At 40.9% G+C, this 21,380-nt stretch overlaps 1 protein-coding gene and 1 non-coding gene across 5 annotated transcripts in view; one reads left to right on the forward strand and one right to left on the reverse strand.

Annotated features, from left to right (window-relative positions):
- MRPL42 (mitochondrial ribosomal protein L42) overlaps positions 1-20,878 on the reverse strand; it is a 37,189-nt gene extending 16,311 nt beyond the window's left edge. Inside the window, exons 1-3 of one of the 4 annotated variants that reach the window (XM_020287928.2) lie at positions 20,798-20,878; positions 19,987-20,100; positions 5,295-5,457 (exon numbers count right to left, since the gene is read on the reverse strand). In XM_020287928.2, the coding sequence (XP_020143517.2) occupies positions 5,295-5,364 (70 nt within the window). In that variant the 5' untranslated portion in view covers positions 5,365-5,457; positions 19,987-20,100; positions 20,798-20,878. The other 3 variants (XM_020287926.2, XM_020287929.2, XM_020287927.2) reach the window with 3 other exon arrangements.
- Positions 14,219-14,325, forward strand: LOC142873500 (U6 spliceosomal RNA). Its single transcript, XR_012921522.1, has one exon. It is a non-coding gene; the product is annotated as a U6 spliceosomal RNA (small nuclear RNA).
- Positions 20,879-21,380: the final 502 nt, after the last annotated feature.

Raw genomic sequence — 21,380 nt, forward strand, 5'->3', positions numbered from 1 at the left:
CAACATTTACTGTTTACTATGAAACAGGCCTCTACTAGGGGCCGGGGATTCAACAACAAATAAGACCCAGTCCCTACCCTCAAAGGGATAGTCTGCTTGTGAGAGAGACAGACAAGTAAAGAATTCCAACACAAAGGAGAAGCATTGTTAGGATGGGTAATCATTGGGAGAGAGAGGAGGCACATGGACAGGCTACTGAACACAACTGTGCAGGTCCAAGAAAGCCTTCCCAGTGGAGATGACATACAAGGTGCTCTGAAGAATGACGAAATAACTAGGAGTTGATAAGGGGTGACTACGATGTTCCCTGCAGAGAGAGTAACAGATGCAGGGACCATAGGTAAGAAAGAAAATAAAGTGTTTGGGTATTCCAACCTTTCCCAGAAAGAACATGAAGTATTTGGGTATTCCAAGGTGCTTAGTTTATAAAGGAGGAGTGTTAAGTGATGAAATACAAAATAATTTGTTCAAAATTAACTTTTTAAAATGTAAATGCTGACATTTCAAAGCATATTTTCCTTTTTTAGAATATATGCAAATTCGAGAGTCATATTACTTTTTTAAAAGTTTGTGAAAGGTTTCCCTATGTTCAGAGAAAGCGTGGTCTTTTAAATATAAAGTTTTTAAAGGTAGCTTTGTATAGTTAAAAGCAAGTTCTGAATACCTTTTGGCTAAATCCAAGAATCAATCTCTCAACAGAGCCTCTTATTCCTGCTATGTACTATAACCTACCCTGCCTTTCCTACCTCCAGGCCTTTACCATGTCCTCAGTATGAAATACCATCCCCACTTTGTTCAAATACCACTCATCCTTCAAAGTCAAATGCTACTCTTCCTCGAAATCCTTTTTACCCTCCCTGCCTGAGAGCCTCCATCACGGGGAAAGAGTTGTCTATTTTACATGTCTCACAATCAATACTTCATATGACATTGCTATACCTTCTTTGTAGTCCTTATTTTTTTCTCTGCATCAGTTATTTACATGCATCGGTGTTTCCATTTTTGTATACCTCTCCTCTCCCCAAGAATTGCATTTACACAGACATATAAATATAAATTCTCACCCCAAAGCTTAGTATATCCCTTAACAGTCTTTAGCAGAAGAACAAAATGTTGAACAAAATTGTTAGCCCCCAAATTCTACTGATGTAAGAAATAAACTACAAAGAATTCAAAAGTTAACCTAATTTCTCAAGATTTATTAATTCGCAGTGATCTGTGCTAATACAGAAAAGCATTAAAACAAATCAGAGGCTAATGTAAAAACCATTTACACATATTTTTTGTTTAACATTGCTGGGGATCTTCCTAATTATGCATCAATTAGGTTAACATTAAAAAAGGTTTATATTCCATATAAACCAGTTAGATAATATACATGTTCACTGAAAGAAACAGTACCAGATGGCAGAGGCAGGACAGACAGAATTAAGTATTCTTAAATGGATAAAAGGGGCGGGGCACGGTGGCTCACGCCTGTAATCCTAGCACTCTGGGAGGCCTAGGCCGGCGGATTGCTCCAGATCAGGAGTTCAAAACCAGCCTGAGCAAGAGTGAGACCCTGTCTTTACTATAAATAGAAAGAAATTAATTGGCCAACTAATATATAGAGAAAAAATTAGCTGGGCATGGTGGCGCATGCCTGTAGTCCCAGCTACTTGGGAGGCTAAGGCAGTAGGATCGCTTGAGCCCAGGAGTTTGAGGTTGCTGTGAGCTAGGCTGACGCCACGGCACTCACTCTAGCCTGGGCAACAGAGTGAGACTCTGTCTCAAAAAAAATAAAATAAAATAAATGGACAAAAGGGAAAATTCAAGACAACAAAACAGTATCTTAGTTAAGAAGAAGCTCAGTAAAATTTCTACTCGGTATTTACACAGACATTTGTTTGTGCCCTCACGACACACTTAAAAGATTCTACATCATACTCTGGGTATTCCTTGTTTTCACAGATGTCTGTTTCACATATAAATCTAAATAAGTTCCTTAAGGATACGAGCTATATACCTTGTTCATCACTGTGTCTCCTACAGTGCCTACTCATAAAAAGTGACTGCCAAACTACTTATAAAGTGTTAAATTTCTGCATAATTAATACTTGAAAAACTCATTACGTGACATTTTACCAAGAGAATTAATTCTAGATATGGAAGTATCAGAGGTTCTAAATATATAATTAGGATCAATGCCAAAGTTAAGAACTATCAACCCAAAGCAACTCAATCTGCCAAAAAAGAATTTTAATAATAATAATTTCTGTAACTTATGGGCTACTCTTGTTTTATATATATATGTTTAATTGCATTTTTATAAAAGCTAAACTTTGTCCCATTTAATCTTCAAGTACTCAATATTTTAAGTTACTACAGGAAAGGAGGTACAGATGGGGAGACCTAGGTTTTAGTCACAGCTTTCACTTACCATACCAAATATGTGACGCTGAATAAGTTTACGAGAGCCAGAGAACTCAAGATTCTTTATCTTCATAAAGAGGATAATACTGTACAGGCTACTAAATTTAAAGTTGTAAAAATAAAATGGTTTAACATACTTTTAAAAACTGTAAAATGTTCTACATTTCCATGTGACTCTATATTTGGGAAGGTTTTAAATGTTCCTTCTAGAATACAGGGAAGTCTTTTTATTTTTGCTCATTGAACTTTATCTCCTTAATTCATGATTTTGCCTTTGCCTCCAATCTTAATGTCCTTTCCTTTCTTATAAAACATCAATAATGACAGTCATAATACTTACTGTACCTTCAATAATAGTAATATTAGGAACTGTGCAGAATAAGGGGCTTCAAGATATAAGAAGTGAGGTCACTGAGTATTAGGATGACTGAGTGGTACTGGAATGATTTTCTAAATTCTTAGTTAACTGGATATTTTGACAGTAACTCAATCCATTCAGATCCGTTCAACAAACATTTATTTATTTTCAACCATGAATGAGAGGCACCAGGGACACCAAAATAAATTAGATCCAGTACAAATTTAGTGGGAAATCCAGGGAGGAAAAAGACACATAAACAATTTTCAATTATCCAGGGACAGATTAACTGGCTTTCAGATTAAGCTGTGTGAGCTACTAATTGCTGTTTCAAGGCATGGACTGTAAAAACTGATTAGATCTGACTTCTCATTAGCTTTGAAGCTGGATTCCTGTCAGGGCAAAGCAGTGAGGGCCTCTCTTTCAATTCAAAACAAAAATGCTCTTAGATTATCAAAAGCTGATTGTAGTTTTGATTATTATCTCACTTTATATCTAATGTCTCTTAGCAATCTCCTTCTCTGTTTATTTAATTCTAAGTTGACTTTACTTTGAATATACTATGATAAGTGTTATTATGGTCAGAACCCTTAAAAAGGCAGGGAGGAGTGGGGTGAGTAAGGAACAGGGATGGAAGGTTTCCTATAAAAGTATGATTTAGCTAACTTCTGAACATTCTATTCAACAAGGGTGTTTACTGGGCAAAACATCTTTTCCCTGCCTCAAGTGCCACCAAATTACCTATTTATTACTTTGATTTTTACCCTACTCTTTAAACAGCTCTTTTCCCCTTAACTCAATAAAGAAACTTTCAATTACAAATGGCAGTAAATAGCAAACATGAAGGAAGAGATTAAGGTCAAGCAGAGATGTATAAAAAGTTAGCTGACATAGCTAAACATGAAAAAGCAAACCTACTGTAGCCTTCTAATCATGCCTACTTTAGAAATCGGAGAAAAGAGTTCACAGCCAGAGGAAAAGGAAAAGGATAGCACAGTTGGCTGAAAAAATAAGACTTTAATACTCTATTTACTTATTTGGGTCCATGCTTTTACTGTCAAACATGTTTTAATAGGCCTTCAGGAAAATATTAGACTACATATAGTTCTTTAGAAAATAAAGGTAGAAATTACATTTTATTTTTTTAAATGACTAGGTACAGGGAAAAAAACAAAAACAAAGAGCATCCACCAAAATATTAACAATGATTATCTTCGGAAGATGGGACTGTGAATTTACCCTTTATTGCAAATTTTAATAACCACTAAAAAAGTAAAACTTGTAAATAAGTATAATCCCTCACTCCTGCCCTCAGCTAAATCCCACTAGTGGTCTACACAGATAACCACTGGTTGGTCCAGACCTCTTACTCTGCATTTATGCATATTCACTTTTACTCTACATTTATGCATATTCACATATATATATGATGGATCACCTTTCAAACACATAAACAAGATCATATGACAGGACAGGCACAGTGGCTCACACCTGTAATCCTAGCACTCTGGGAGGCCTAGGCGGGCAGATTGCTCGAGGTCAGGAGTTCAAAACCAGCCTGAGGAAGAGCAAGACCCCATCTCTACTATAAATAGAAAGAAATTAATTGGCCAACTAATATATAGAGAAAGAATTAGCCAGGCATGGTGGCACATGCCTGTAGTCCCAGCTACTCGGGAGGCTGAGGCAGTAGGATTGCTTGAGCCCAGGAGTTTGAGGTTGCTGTGAGCTAGGCTGACGCCACGGTACTCACTCTAGCCTGGGCAACAAAGTGAGACTCTGTCTCAAAAAAAAAAAAGATCATATGACAGATACTGTTCTGTGACATGCTTTTTTCCCCCTTCCATTTGGAGACCTTTCCATGTTGGTAATAACTGCATATGTATAATTTTTATTCAAACCTTTAAGATTTTATCCATGCTTATAAGTAATGCAGAAGAAAAGCAGAAAATAAATCTTAGAATGAAAACTAAATTTTAGTTTCTCTTTTCTAAAGGTAAAAAAAAAAGACACCAAAACCCTGAATAACAGTTATAATTAATAAAGAAGCACAAAAGCATGCCAAGAATTCATCCTATCAGTAGATAAAATGATGGGTAGTAATGAAGTTTTGCTTATCGATAGCACACCACTAGTCAAGTTTTCCATTCTGAAGACTATTTCTGGCTTTCTCTTGTCTGATGAGAGAGATGACTTTGATGTACCCTTTTGAAATTTTGATCATCCACATGACATTCATCACATCCAAAACAACACAAGAGATCCAGGAACATTGGATTAATAACCCAAGCCTTCTGTAGGGTTCGGTTCCATACACGGAATACATGAAGACATACAAAGGAGGTATTAAGTCATAGTTAAGATGAACCATAATATATCGATCCCCCTTTGGACTAACATTTAGGTTTTCTTCTATTTTCCATTATTGCAAACACTCCTGCAAATTAATGGGTATATATGATAACTAAACACTTTAAATTTTCTATACCGTTTTAAAAAGTAACATTAAAAAAACTTCACTTACTTGGGATTGGAAATAAATGTTTCAAGATAGGTCTCTTTGCTATCACCCATTTTACTGCTGCTGTGGCCATGGTGTTCAAGATGCTTATCAGGTAGTATGAAAAAAGATGTTTTGAAGAAGAACTGCTTTTAAAATCTGCTTCTAGGCACACCAATTTTCATCCCTGCTCAAGAGATAAAGAAAAATCAGTGCTCCTATCATAAACTTAAGTGCTGAGTTATATTAAACGCTATAAGAACAAGATAAGAGGCCAGGCACAGTGGCTCACGCCTATAATCCTAACACTTTGGGAGGCTAAGGCAGGAGGATTGCTTGAGGCCAGGAGTTCAAGACAAGCCTGAGCAAGAGCAAGACTCCGTCTCTACAAAAAATGGAAAAATTAGCCAGGCGAGGTAGCATGTGCCTGTAGTTCCAGCTACTGGGAGGGCTGAAGCAGGAGGATCACTTGAGTCCAGGAGCGTGAGGTTGCAGTGAGCTATGGTGAGGCCACTGCACTCTAGCCGGAGAAGACAAAGCAAGACCTTATCTAAAAAAAAAAAACCCAAACCGAAACAAAAAGAACAAAATAAGAATCACTACCTAGAACTACAGTCAATAGAAGCAAGGCTTTTAAACAATTTTGCAATTCCACATGATTTAACAATGCAACAAAGAGCAACATCATCAAAATGTAAGATCAGAAACCCCAGAACTATGTCCATTACCATTTCTCTTAAATGCAAACTTCTGTGCACCAAGTGCAGTTTCCACTCAAGGAGCACTCAATAGATGTGTAATTACCTTTAGAAACAGTCACACAATACACAGAGCATATACTCTCATTATGCTAGTGTGTCTGCATACAACCTCCGAGATCCCATACACAAGATCTTACTACATCACTAGAGTAGTATTCTGTTTCTGGTTAAATGAAATATCAAAAAAGGCCTACTCTTGGCCCACTAAATACTTGTTTAGAGGAACACGTATAAATGTTCTAAAGTCCCAGATAAAATTTCACCATTATATATATATATATATACATACACACACACACATACATATATGTTTTTTAACTTTCCAAGGTGCTTCACCACCATTTTATTTTACTCTCTTAATCGTGTGAGGTATCTTTATCTTGACTTGTGAAGAAACTAAGTACAAAATTTAAATGACTTGCTTCCAAGGACTTTAGAGTCAGTCACTGACAAACTGGGAAACTTTTGGGAAAGTCATTACCTAAATGACCCTTAGCTTCTTCAATGGTAAAATGGGGGAAACAACCACAATCTCCACGGGCTGTTGTGAATTAATGACAAATAATCATTATTACACCCCTTTTTTTTTAATCTGCCTCAACGACTGTTTGTGCCCTTCCCCAAAAAGTGATACATAGGCCCTCTTTCTTACTAAACTATGCTGGCTGATTCCTGGCACTGTCAGTACACTAACACAATCCTGAGTTCATACGGTGTGGTTTTTTTTTTTTTTTTTTTTTTTTTTTTTTGAGACAAGAGTCTCGCTTTGTTGCCCAGGCTAGAGTGAGTGCCGTGGCGTCAGCCTAGCTCACAGCAACCTCAAACTCCTGGGCTGGAGTGATCCTTCTGCCTCAGCCTCCCGGGTAGCTGGGACTACAGGCATGCGCCACCATGCCCAGCTAATTTTTTATATATATATCAGTTGGCCAATTAATTTCTTTCTATTTATAGTAGAGACGGGGTCTCGCTCTTGCTCAGGCTGGTTTTGAACTCCTGACCTTGAGCAATCCGCCCGCCTCGGCCTCCCAAGAGCTAGGATTACAGGCGTGAGCCACAGCGCCCGGCCCATACGGTGTGCTTTTTAACAGTTTATGATCCACTTTCATACATGTTATGTGCTCTGACTTTCACAAGTCTGTGAAGTAGACTTGTGTCTTCATTTCATGGACTAAGAACAAAGGCTCAGAGAGGTCAACCGATTACTTGCCCAGTATTTCGCTGCTTAATAGGTGGCATGGGTGGAACGCAAACCCATATCCACTGACTACCAACATTTTGGAGGACATTAGGACCCCTCTGTCCGAGGCCCAAGGGCAAACACATCTGGGGGTCAGATTATTCACCCCAAGGAGGGAATTTCAGAGGGTATTTCCTTGGTCCCGAATTCAATCCCGAAGCAAAAACTACAGAGAGCCTCGGAGGGTTCGAGGTTTGAGGAATAGGCTCCCAGGAGCACAAAGACTAGCACCGAGGGACAAACCCGAAAGGCTTCGACCAAGAGGTGGTCCCTAGAGCCACAAGAGCCGTCGGCTCCACCCGCGCGTCTGCCGGGACACGAGGGGGGCGCTACAGGAAGCTCGCGGCCACCTGCCGGCTCTTCTGCAGGACGGATGGAGACTAGGGATGCCGGCAGCTTCGCCCTACTGGAAGGACAGGCAGGAGACCTCGACAGTTGCAGACAAGCTTTCTGGGCCTGCCCTTCTTCGAGGGACTCCGCGATCAGCAGAGGAAAGGGCAGCGGTTACCTTGACAGCTCCTCACCGTGAGCCCGCCATCTTGTTTCAATCCGGGTCCTAGGAGACACCGCCCCGCGCCCTCCCGGCCCGCGCGGCTCTCTGGGAAATGTAGTCTCGGCAGGAAAGCGGCCCGGGTGCGGAGGGCGGGTATTGGCTTTATCTGCAGCCCCTGCATTTAGTTTCTGTAGCGTGCTCGCAAAGTTATCCCAGGTACCCAGAAAAACAAAACCACTGCTCCACGCCCCATCCTCAGTAAGTAACAAGTACTATTTAAAAAAGCATATACTAATATTCAGAGAAACACTATTTCCTCCTTAGTGGAGGAGTTAAGGTTTCCCTGGGGTAGAGGCATTCCAGAAAAGCCCAGAAGTGTGAGGACTAGGATTGAGACGTTTGAAATGGAGACCTGTAGAAGTCCTGTGTTCTCGAAACAGCAATGGCTGTCTCTTACGGGAGGAAGAAAATGTGCAGAATCCTGGACCTTGCCTTCCATCTTAAGAAGAATAAAAGACCCCCGGGGCCTTTGCACTTCCTGTCCCCATTGCCAGCAATTCTCTTCTCTCACCTCTTCTCATGACCACTGCCTCATATTATAAAGTCTTGCTCAAATATCATCTCAGAAAAGACCACACCACCATTGTCCCACGCCCTCCTTTATTTTCTTTCGGACATTCCCCCTTGGCTGCCATTATATTATCATTTGTTTTCTTGTTTAATGACTGCTCCTTTTGCTGGAATGCAAGTTCTGTGAAGGAAGAGTCTAGTATCTATCTTGTTCTATACTGTGTATAAACCCAGCATCTCATACTGTGGTTGGCCTCATTCTAGGTCTCCAAGAAGTGTTTGTTGAATGAATGAAAAAGCTAGATAACACTGCAAGCATCCAAGAGGGCAGGCAATGAACTGTTAAAGCAGAAGTTTAGCCTGGAAATTCCTTTCCCTTGTGATTTGCAAAATTTTGTGTTTTCGTACATTGTTCTGAGAAAGGATCCATGGCTTTTACCATGTATTCAAGGGAGTTGATAAACCCCTTAAAAAGTTAAGAACCGACAGGGCGCGGTGGCTCACGCCTGTAATCCTAGCACTCTGGGAGGCCAAGGTGGGCAGATTGCTCTAGGTCAGGAGTTCAAAACCAGCCTGAGGGCCGGGCACGGTGGCTCACGCCCTCAATCCTAGCACTCTGCGTGGCCGAGGCAAGCGGATCGCTCGAGGTCAGGAGTTCAAAACCAGCCTGAGGGGCCGGGCGCTGTGGCTCACGCCTGTAATCCTAGCTCTTGGGAGGCCGAGGCGGGCGGATTGCTCAAGGTCAGGAGTTCAAAACCAGCCTGAGCAAGAGCGAGACCCCGTCTCTACTATAAATAGAAAGAAATTAATTGGCCAACTGATATATATATAAAAAATTAGCCGGGCATGGTGGCGCATGCCTGTAGTCCCAGCTAATCGGGAGGCTGAGGCAGAAGGATCACTCAAGCCCAGGAGTTTGAGGTTGCTGTGAGCTAGGCTGACACCACGGCACTCACTCTAGCCTGGACAACAAAGCGAGACTCTGTCTCAAAAAAAAAAAAAAAAACCAGCCTGAGCAAGAGCGAGACTCCATCTCTACTATAAATAGAAAGAAATTAATTGGCCAAATAATATATAGAGAGAAAAAATTAGCTGGGCATGGTGGTGCATGCCTGTAGTCCCAGCTACTCGGGAGGCTGAGGCAGAAGGATTGCTTGAACCTCAGGAGTTTGAGGTTGCTGTGAGCGAGGCTGATGCCACCGCACTCACTCTAGCCTGAGCAACAAAGTGAGACTCTGTCTCAAAAAATAAAATAAAATAAAACCAGCTTGAGCAAGAGCGAGACCCATTTCTACTATAAATAGAAAGAAATTAATTGGCCAACTAATATATATAGAAAAAATTAGTCGGGCATGGTGGCGCATGCCTGTAGTCCCAACTACTCTGGAGGCTGAGGCAGGAGGGTCACTTGAGCCCAGGTGTTTGAGGTTGCTGTGAGCTAGGTTGACGCCACAGCACTCACTCTAGCCTGGGCAACAGAGCAAGACTCTGTCTCAAAAAAAAGCCACAAAAGTTAAGAACCATATAGATATGAAATGACTAGTATGGAAAATAAGTGACTAATATGAGGTCACAGTAAAGAAACATAAATGTGGGCTGTTGTAGCTGCTGTAGCTGCTGTAGTGTCTCCTTATTTCCCACAGAATATCCAGGGGCTAATGTTTGCTGGTGTGGAAGCCCACATAGAGGGCCCGTCTCTGTCCTTTCCAATCTTTTCCATCCTCCAAAGCCGCAAGTGATCTTTCTGGCCTATGCCATAGAAGAGACAGAAAGGATAAACAGATTTTCATAAGCAATCAACTGGACTTGTAGAACATTCACTGCACAAAGTGGAAGGAAGATGGATCAAAGACAGTAAGATGACTCCAGGTGTCAAGTCTCAATGGCTATGAGCAGAGTGAGGACCTCACCCTAACAGGGAGACTCACTTAGTGGGGCCAGGGAAGGTCTCACAAAGTTGAGACCAGAAAGGAAACCAAACTTTGTGGGTGGGAAAGAGGAGAGAGACAACTTTAGGCTGAGAGGGAACAACTTAAGCAAAAGCTTTAATGGGGGTGGGAGTAGCTTAGCATGTGCTGGAATAGGGTGAACAGTATGGAGGAGAGTGGCAGGAGATGAGGTGGGTAAGAGCCAGGCCATGCTGGGCTTCATCGGCCTTGGTGGTGATAACATGAAATTAGGACACAGGCCATGCATATAGATTTTATTTTAAATGTAGTAGGGAGCCACTTGAGGGATTTACACACAAAAAGCGACATGATATGATTTATATTTTTAAAAGGTTACTCTGTCTGCCCTGTGATGATTGGTTTGGAGAGTTCAAGACTACAAGCAAGTCTAACAAGGAGGCTATTACAGCACTGCAGTCAAGAGATGACGGGGATGACAGGATGGTGGCAGTGGAGATGGAGAGAAGGAGAGAGAGCCTGGATGGATTATGAAAGCAGAAATAATGACTCAACTTGCTGATGGATTGATTGGATGTAGGAGTTGAGAGAAAGAAAGATGCTTCAGGTGACGCTTTGATGATTAGCTTGACTGTGGTGCCATTCATGAGATAGGGAAGATTGAAAAAGGAGCCAGTCTGGGGAGTCTGATGGGGGTGGAAATGAATACTGCCGTTGGGAGTTGTTGAGTTTGAGATACCTCTGAGACATCCAAGTGGAGATATAAAATGAGGCAGGTAGTTGGAGAGATGTATTTGGAGGTTGGGCTAGGTATAAATTTAAAGGCATGGAAATGTTAAGCCTTTGTAGGAAGAAAATGTAGGAAAAAAGAGAAAGGGCCCAGAACCTGGCACCAGGGAATTCCAACACTTTGAGGTTGGTTGAAGGAGGACAGCCTTGAGCAAGGACCTCTCAGAAGTGGCAATGAGAGAGGTAATGGGGAAACCAGAAGACTATAATGTAAGAGTAGCTAAGAAAAGCCATGTCATGAGGTGTTTCATAACTTCAGAGTTCAGTGCCAGCAAGTTTAAAGCTATAAACACAAACTTGAAATACCAGCAAATAAGTTACATGGCCTAGGCTGGGCACGGTGGCTCACACCTGTAATCCTAGCATTCTGGGAGGCCGAGGCAGGAGGATTGCTCGAGGTCAGGAGTTCGAAACCAGCCTGAGCAAGAGAGAGACCCCTGTCTCTACTATAAATAGAAAGAAATTAATTGGCCAAATAATATATAGAGAAAAAATTAGCCGGGCATGGTGGCGCATGCCTGTAGTCTCAGCTACTCAGGAAGCTGAGGCAGCAGGATTGCTTGAACCCAGGAATTGGAGGTTGCTGTGAGCTAGGCTGACGCCATGGCGCTCACTCTAGCCTGAGCAACAAAGCGAGACTCTGTCTCAAAAAAAAAAAAAAAAAAAAAGTTACATGGCCTATATAAAAGCAGTTTAAATGCCTGCTAGTAAAATAACAAAACAGACAAAATTCTAGAACTTAAGAATTGGCATCAAATGGCTTCAGTTTAAAAGAGGATTGCCTTTTCTTCTTCTCTAACTTCCCAGAATAAAGTTACTCGTTATAATAGAGAGTGAAGACTCCAGAGCAATCTTACTACCTAACTATTAGGGATAATCTTTCCAAAAATTTTATTTTATTACATAAATAAAACTGGCTACACAGTTTCGGGACCTTACTATGTGCCACCATGCCCGGCTAATTTTTTCTATATATATTAGTTGGTTCTCCAAACACTTGACATATGTTGTTTTTGTCTATTCTGTTAGCCCTGTTGTGACTCTCATTATACACGGGAAGTAGCAGAGGCTCAGAAGTTTAAATAACTTGTTCAAAGTCATGCAAGGTCCAAATGGTAGAACCCAGAAATTGCTGATATCAGTGCCCATGAACTTAACAACTGTGCTAGACTAGGCCATGCTCATTTCAAAATAGAAAATAGAGATTTAAAAAAAACAGTAATACATATTTAAAAACCAAAACCCAAAGGATAATCGCTTCTAACATTTTGTTATATATCCTTTCACTTTATGTCTCCTATTATATCTATATTATGATAGGAGCTAACATTTATAAGACATATTACATGTACTATTCTAAAGTCCTTTGGCTAGTAAATGGTGAAACTGAGATATGAACCAGACAGCTTGGTTCTCCTTTAATCTCCCTCCTATTTTGTTTGTTTGTTTGTTTGTTTGTTTAGTAGAGACAGTCTCGCTCTTGCTCAGGCTGGTCTCAAACTCCTGATCTCAAGTGATTCCCCTGCCTCAGCCTCCCAGAGTGCTAGGATTATAGGTGTGAGTCACCACACCTGGCCCAATCTTCCCCTCTTTCACACAAGCACATTATTTTTAGGTTTTCTCTTATTCTTGTTAATTTTCATATATAAATAAATTTACATATACATGCACATCTATATATTTTTTTTCCCATGAAAACCCTAAATATTGCTAATTTACAACCACAAGCCTCATAGAGATCATCAGAACTTAAGGACTTACTTAGATTATTAAAGATCCTTACAATATAGTTTTCATGTTTTTTTTAGAGATGAAATCATACTATGTTGCCCCGGCTGGACTTGAACTCCTGGGCTCAAGTGACTCTCCTGCCTCAGCCTCCCAAGTAGCAAAGCATGCCACCATACCCGGTTAATTTTCTTTCTTTCTTTCTTTTTTTTTTTTTGAGACAGAGTCTCACTCTTTGCCCGGGGTAGAGTGCTATGGCATCAGCCTAGCTAACAGCAACTTCAAACTCCTGGGCTCAAGCAATTCTTCTGCCTCACCCTCCTGAGTAGCTGGTACTACAGGCATGCACCACCATGCCCGGCTAATTTTTTCTACATATTTTTAGTTGGCCAATTAATTTCTTTCCATTTATACTAGAGACGGGGTCTCGCTCTTCAGGCTAGTTTTGAACTCCTGACCTTGAGTGATCCTCCCACCTCGGCCTCCCAGAGTGCTAGGATTACAGGCGTGAGCCACTGTGTCTGGCCCTGGTTAATTTTTTAAAACATATTTTTGTAGAGACAGGGTCTTGCTATGTTGCTCAGCATGGTCTTGAACTCCTGACCTCAAGTAATCCACCTGCCTTGGCCTCCCAAAGTGCTGGGATTACAGGCTGTGTACATGGCCACAGTTTTCACTTTAAAGTTAATTCATTATTAGGTTCTCTCTTGCAACTCTTAAATTTTAAATTTATTTTACTTCATTCATTCAACAAAGATTTATTGAGCACCCATTATATGTACCAGATGCCAGAAGAATTGCAATTTGTCTTCACAGATTATTACAGTGGGGATGACAGATATTAAATACATAATTATGGAATTAATTATTGTATTACAATTGTGCTGAGTGTCTCAGAGGAAAAGGATGCCATGGAGCATATACCAGGGACAACTGACCAATCTATTGGGGTCAGGAAAGGCTTTTCTGAGGATGTGACTTTAAGCAGAAATCTTAAGGAAGGGTTGAAATTAGGCAGGTGAAGAGGACAAGAGGGAACAGCCCATGTGAAGGCCATATGATAGGTAGCACGATTCTTTTAAGAAACAAAATAAGTCTAGAACTTATCCTGTGAAGAAGCCTGAAAAAGAAAGGAAAAAAATAATTATGAAACTATAAAAATTATAAAAAATTTTTAAAAAAAGAAAAAGAAATAAGAAACAAAATAAGGCCTCTGTGACTAGAATATAGTGCTAGCAAAAGCAATGAGGCTGATGGCAAAGGCAAATCTATTTTATGTCACTCCTGACAGAGAACACTAAAAACTGGATAGAAAAGTGGTGTTCACAACAAATGGATCACAACTAGTTACAAATTTCTTTGTTCCCTCTCCACTCCCATTGCCTCATGAATAGCCAAATAAATAAATAAGGCTTTCTAGGAGACCACATCTATCTGAAACTTGACTGAAAAAACAAGACCCTGTGCTCGCTTCGGCAGCACATATACTAAAATTGGAACAATACAGAGAAGATTAGCATGGCCCCTGCGCAAGGATGACACGCAAATTCGTGAAGCGTTCCATATTTTTATGGTCATTGAAAAAAATAAAAAAAAAATAAATAAAAAACAAGACCCTGTTTGTTGCTACCAAGTAAGCAGTAGGTTAAGAAAACACACTATTGGTACCCAAAGTATGAGTCAAATGGCTTTGTGATTAGAAAAACAAGTAATTTTTCTGATTGGTGAACTGAAAAATAATGAACTGGGTCTGCCCAGCCTTTTCTGTTTCCCTCTTCTCTTTCTATCCTACTCTTTCTCTCGCTCTCCATTTATTTCTTTCTTTTTTTAATTTTTATTTCGGCATATTATGGGGGTACAGATTTTAAGGTTTCAATAAATGCCCTTTACCCCCCTCCCCCCACAAGTCTGAGTCTCCATCATGACCATCCTCCAGATGGTGCACATCTCACTCATTATATATGTATATACCCGCCCCCTCCCACCTGCCCAATACTCTATTACTGTAGTACCTATGTGTCCACTTAGGTGCTGCTCAGTTAATACCAATTTGCTGGTGAGTATATGTGGTGCTTGTTTTTCCATTCTTGGGAAATTTCACTTAATAGTATGGGGTTCCAGCTCTAACCGGGAAAATATAAGATGTGCTATATCATCGTTGTTTCTTAGAGCTGAATAGTACTCCATGGTATACATATACCACATTTTATTAATCCATTCTTGGATTAATGGGCACTTGGGCTGTTTCCACAGCCTTGCGATTATGAATTGTGCTGCTATAAACATTCGAGTGCAGGTGTCTTATTTTTTTTTTTTTTGATTTTTTTTGATTTTTTGAGTCTTCTGATCTTCTCAGGTGTCTTTTTTGTAGAGTGTCATTGGATCTTTTGGGTAGATGCCCAGCAATGGGATTGCTGGATCAAATGGTAGATTCACTTGTATCGCTTTAAGGTATCTCCATATTGCTTTCCACAGCGGTTGAACTAGTTTGCAGTCCTACCAACAGTGTAGGAGTATTCCTTTCTCTCCGCATCCACGCCAGCATTTATTGTTTGGAGACTTTTTGATAAAGGCCATTCTCACTGGAGTTAAGTGATATCTCATTGTGGTTTTGATTTGCATTTCCCTGATGATTAGAGATGTGGAGCATTTTTTCATATGTTTATTGGCCATTCTTCTGTCTTCTTTAGAAAAGTTTCTGTTCAAGTCCTTTGCCCACTTTTTAATAGGGTTATTTGATTTTTTTCTTGCTGATTTTCGTGAGCTCTAAGTATATTCTAGTTGTCAGCCCCTTATTGGATGGGTAGGATGCAAAAATTTTCTCCCATTCTGTAGGTTGTCTGTTTACTTTCATGACTATTTCTTTGGCTGTGCAGAAGCTTTTTAGTTTGATCATGTCCCATTTATTTATTTTTGTTGCTGCTGTGATTGCCTTTGGGGACTTCTTCATAAACTCTTTGCCTAGGCCGATGTCTAGGAGAGTGTTTCCAACATTTTCCTCTAGAATTCTAGTAGTTTCATACCTTAGGTTTAAGTCTGTTATCCAGCGTGAGTTGATTCTCTCTCCATTTCTTTCTTTCCCTCCTGTCTTCCTCTCCTTCCTCCTCCTCCTTCTCCACCTTCTCCTTCTCCTTTTTCTCCTCCTTTAGTGGCTTGCATTCTGCCCTCACGCATTCCTATCTGCGCTGTCTTGAGTTCAGGGGCCTGCAGTTGTCTGGCTGTGCTAAGTGACTTTGTAGCTATGCCTGCAATTAGGGGACTGGTGGGGGAATATTATTAAGCCCAATTGTAGATTTAGAGTTGTGCCCTCTAATCAGCTTTATTAATAAAGAAGACAATATTTTGATCTTCATCTGTTGAATCCTGCATGTATTTTTCAATTGGTTATAATTTCAGGAGAGGAAAGGAGATATTATTTATCCCCCCAAAACCCAAAAATCTGAAATACTGAACACTTGAGGGTCAACTAAAACCCCAACAATCTGAAATATCTAACACTTGGACCATAAGAATTTGAATAGATAGGAGGGAAGATATGGGTATTGGGTCAGAAAAGTTTAGAAAAACAGGAGTAAGTAAAAGGATAAGTCAAGGTTGCTGTTGCAATCATTTTGTTTTTCTTGAACAGATCAGATAATATGACATTGACTCTCAACCTTTGGACATTTCAATGGTTCCTGGGGAGCTTGTTTTTGTTTTTTTTTTTGAGACAGAGTCTCACTTTGTTGCCCAGGCTAGAGTGAGTGCCGTGGCGTCAGCCTAGCTCACAGCAACCTCAATCTCCTGGGCGCAAGCAATCCTGCTGCCTCAGCCTCCCGAGTAGCTGGGACTACAGGCATGTGCCATCATGCCTGGCTAATTTTTTCTATATATTTTTAGTTGGCCAATTAATTTATTTCTATTTATAGTAGAGACGGGGGTCTCACCCTTGCTCAGGCTGGTTTTGAACTCCTGACCTTGAGCCATCCACCGGCCTCGGCCTCCCAGAGTGCTAGGATTACAGGCGTGAGCCACTGCACCTGGCCGCTGGGGAGCTTGTTAAAAACACAGATGCATGAGGTCTGTGACTTGAACTCAGAACATCTTGGGTGAGGCCCCTTCACCTGTATGTTGAAATATCCTCTAATGTAAGAAAGCACTCTGAAGTTTGAATACCTATGCTCCAGAGTATATCTGGTCCCAAATCATTGTACTCAGAAAAAAAACAAAGATTTCAAAAACTTCTAATCATACTGGAACCAGGTGGGCAGTGTTTTTCAGATAGCAAGTGACACAACTAAGAAGCATACGAGAAATCAATAGGACTTGAGATAGACAAGTGATGGTAGGGGAAGAAGAAAGATGAAGGGAGTGTAGTGAAAAGAAACTTGGGTGGGGCCACCAAGAGGGAGGAAATGGGAGAATAGTTTAGGCTGTGTAGGCTGAAGATGCAATCACTGGCAGAGTTATGCAGGGACATGGAATGCAAACAATTCTCATTGGAACCTGAAAGGGTGGCACACAGGGAAATGAGTCCTGCTTTGCAGAGTTCCTGTTCCAGCCAGGCTTCTGGCCAGATGTCTTGAATCACCATCCTCTGGAATCCTGTTTCCACTGGGAATTGACCAGAGAAGGGAGACAAATGTGTGTGTGGAACCACCTCTCCATCTACGTTCATAGGAACATTGTAGAATCAATGATGGGCCCCAGTGGTGTGTGCACTTAAAGGGTATCCCTGGGTGAGATAACATTCAAAAACATTTTATAAAGCATAAAGCAAAAAACAAAGGTCAGCCTTATTACTCTGATTCTCCTGGGTCTCATCGTCCTCAGGGCCTTCCACCTTAAGATAGTACTCCTTAGGAACTGCCTATGACCCTGAATGACCCTACTCAGGTTCTTCTTACAGGCTGGCCTTGTGTTGGTTAAGTTTGCAGGTGCTCAGCTACTTATGTTGAAGGCATGAATATAAGCCAGCAGGCATTTTCCCCTTCTTTTTCTAAATCGGTGTGCGGCCTTTTCTTCCACCCCCACCCATTGCCGTCTGAGTCAGCGTTCATGAACCCTCCTCTCACAGATACTTCTGTCTTGATCGCCCACAAGACAGTTTCTCTATGCTGTAAGAAACAATAAGGAACTTGCAAACAAATACTTCTGCCTCATGACGATTGCTTATGAAATGAAACAGGGCCTCTATCAAAGGTGACTGACAGACCATTTTCTAAACTGAACTACTCTATTTTGCCTCTGCAACACATTAGACAGTTTGTAAAAATCTCTGTTGCCCTCCAGGAAGTCAAGTTGAAAGTTTTAGGGATAAACATAAACTTCCTGTGCTTTCTGTAAGTATTCACTTATGGAATCTGTGTCAGCCATTCTCAAATAGGTGTTTATTTTCAGTCTGCATTGATTAATTCATTCTTTTGACAAATATTTTTTTTTTTTTTTTTTTGAGACAGAGTCTTGCTTTGTTGCCCAAGCTAGTGTGAGTGCCGTGGCGTCAGCCTCGCTCACAGCAACCTCAAACTCCTGGGCTCAAGGGATCCTCCTGCCTCAGCCTCCCAAGTAGCTGGGACTACAGGCATGCGCCACCATGCCCAGCTAGTTTTTTTTTTCTATATATATTAGTTGGCCAATTAATTTCTTTCTATTTATAGTAGAGACGGGGTCTCGCTCTTGCTCAGGCTGGTCTCGAACTCCTGACCTCGAGCAATCCACCCGCCTCAGCCTCCCAGAGTGCTAGGATTACAGGCGTGAGCCACCGCGCCCGGCTGCTCAGGCTGCTTTTGAGCTCCTGACCTTGAGCAATCCTCCCGCCCTGGCCTCCCAGAGTGCTAGGATTATAGGCGTGAGCCACCGTGCCTGGCGTGACAAATATTTTTTGAGAGCTTACATATGGCAGACTATTCATTAGGCCCCAGTGATACAGTGGTGATCAAGAGAGAGAAGATCCTAGGCATAAATGCCCTAAGTTATTGCCTACAGGGAAAGTAGTACTTATGCATCTACCAGTTATAGGACCAAAATAGCAAACCTAGAATATTTGGGGGTGGGTGATGAGGAAGGAGCAGGAGGCAGTAAAATAGTTTACAGGGGGATAAGAGATTCTTATAGAACAGGACTTCTCTAATTCCTCCAACACAGCATGTGTGCCTGCTCTTCCCCTATATCATAATGCTAAGGTACTTACACTTTGAGTCCCAGAAAGAGCAAAGGCAGGAAAGAAACAAGGAAGAGAGTAAGGCCAGATGAACAGCCAAAAAAGATTAATTAGCTAGGAGTTCTGAGCTTAGTGAAGCTATCTGGCCACTGTAATCACATATTCAGTACCTTGGACCAGCACCTTTTTGCTGAGTTTTGAGTATATAATAGTATTTTTTTTTTTTTTTTTGAGATAGGGTCTCACTCTGTTACCCTGGCTAGAGTGCAGTGGCACAATCATAGTTCACTGATGCCTGGAACTCCTGGGCTCAAGTAATCCCCCTGCCTCAGCCTCCCGAGTAGTTGGGACTACAGGTGTGTGCCACCACGTCTGGGTAGTTTTTCTTACTTTTTTTTATAGAGATGGGATCTTGCTATGTTGCCCAGGCTTGATATCATTCTGATCAGCATTGGAAGAGCTTTGAATACCTCTTGGAGTAGACTGTCGAAATTAGTAAACTAAGCACACATTTTACATTTTGAATAGATAAAACTTTCACATCATTCAAAAATTAAAAGGTATAAGAATATAGAGTAAAAGTTTCCCTTTTACCTCTGTTCTCAAGCTGCTCAACACTCCTTCCCTGAAGGAATCCATTCAGTATTTTACAATATTTTATCCATATTTTATGGATGTAGTAAATAGTATTCTTTTTTTAAAAAAATAAGTTTTATTTTGTATACTGAAGGTATACAACAGGATGTTATGTGATACATATAATAGTAAAAAGGTTACTATACTGAAGCATATTAACATGTCTATCATCTGACATAGTTACCTACTTTTCCTTTATTTGTTTTTGTGGCAAGAGCAGCTCAAATCTACTCATTTAGCATGATTCCCATATATAGTGCAATTTTATTAATTATAGTCTTCATGTTGTACATGTTGAACATCTCTAGACTAGTTCATCCTAAATGTCTGCTACTTTGGATCCTCTGACCTACATCTTCCCATTACTCCCCACCCCCACCTCCTGCCTCTGATTACCACTGTTTTGTTCACTCTGTATTGGATACAGTAAATAGGACTCTTAAGCAGCCTTCTCACCTGAAAACCCCATCTCAGCCATGTGGCAACCTGTTCTTCTAGATTATATCCTGTTCTACAGGACTTCATGAATCAGAAGTTCAGATTTTATTTTCCAGATGAATATAGTGTGAGCTGTTATCAATGGGGGGGCAAGAACAGAACAAAACAATTAGAGATATGAAAAATATGTATTTTAAAGGGTTAATACTCTAAGAAAATTTCATGCTATCAAACCAATCTATATCAAACAAGGTTATACTGCCAACTTTTAAAAATCTGGTTTCCTAAAGAAAACTATACCTGGTTCTATCAAATTACAAAAATAATAATGCTTGCTAAATGCTATATGCACTGTTCTAAGTACTTTATATATCTCTCTCTCATTTCACAACAACCACATGAAGGTAAGTATATTTCATAGGTGAAAAAAATGAGGGACAGAGAAATTCAGCAAAATGTAAGTTTTCAAACCCAGGCTAGGAGCTCCAGAGCCTTCACTCTTAATCTGAATGATACTCATTATTTGTTCTGATAGAAGACAGCCAAAAGAAAGCCCCTGGCAACTCTTTATATATACTTTTTTTGTTCTTGTTTGTTCAAAATCTTTTGTTTTCAAACGTTAGGATCTATCAAAGTTATTTAAGATGTTTAAATGCAGAGTCCCAGGTCTCACCACTGACCTAGACAGTTAGAATCTCTGGGAGAAGGGCTTCAGGAATGCTTATTTTTACCAGCGCCCCAGATGATTCTAAGGCCAGTGGCCAGTAAGCATACTCTGACAAATATACATACGACAATTTGTGTTTTCTAAAGTTGGCAACAACTGTACCTTCCATCCATCACATATATCCTGGTACTTTCTAGAATCTTGCCACTTTCCTTTCAAGAGGTAGAGGCTATGTCCCCTACCCTTGAAACTGGGTGGGTATAGGTTGGTTGGCCTATAGATTATGGCAATTGTGATGCTATGTGACTTCCACAGCTAGGTAAAAATGGCGATTCAGGTGCCCCCCCCCCTTTTTTTTAGTGTTGCTGCCTTGCTTTGTCACCCAGGCTGGAGTGCAGTGGCAGGATCACAGCTCACTGCAACCTTGAATTCCTGGGCTCAAGGAATCCTACCACCTCAGCTTCCCAAGTAGCAGGGACTACGGACAAGAGCTTGAGCTTTTGCTTGTTAGAACACTTACTCTTGGAACCCAGCCACCATGCAGTGGGGAAGCCCAAGATGCCCCAGGGAGAGAATCACTTGGAGAGGAACTAACAGCCAGAACCAACTTGTCCACCTTGTCTACTTGCCTGCCTTGTGAGCCATCTTGGAAGTGGGGCTGGGGCTGATGCAGGCTGAGCAGAGATGTACCTTCCTTGCCAAACCCTGCCTAAATGCTGATTTATACACTTCTAACTCAACATTA

The sequence above is a fragment of the Microcebus murinus genome, chromosome 10, assembly GCF_040939455.1.
Source record: "Microcebus murinus isolate Inina chromosome 10, M.murinus_Inina_mat1.0, whole genome shotgun sequence".
Classification (NCBI taxonomy): Eukaryota; Metazoa; Chordata; class Mammalia; order Primates; family Cheirogaleidae; genus Microcebus; species Microcebus murinus.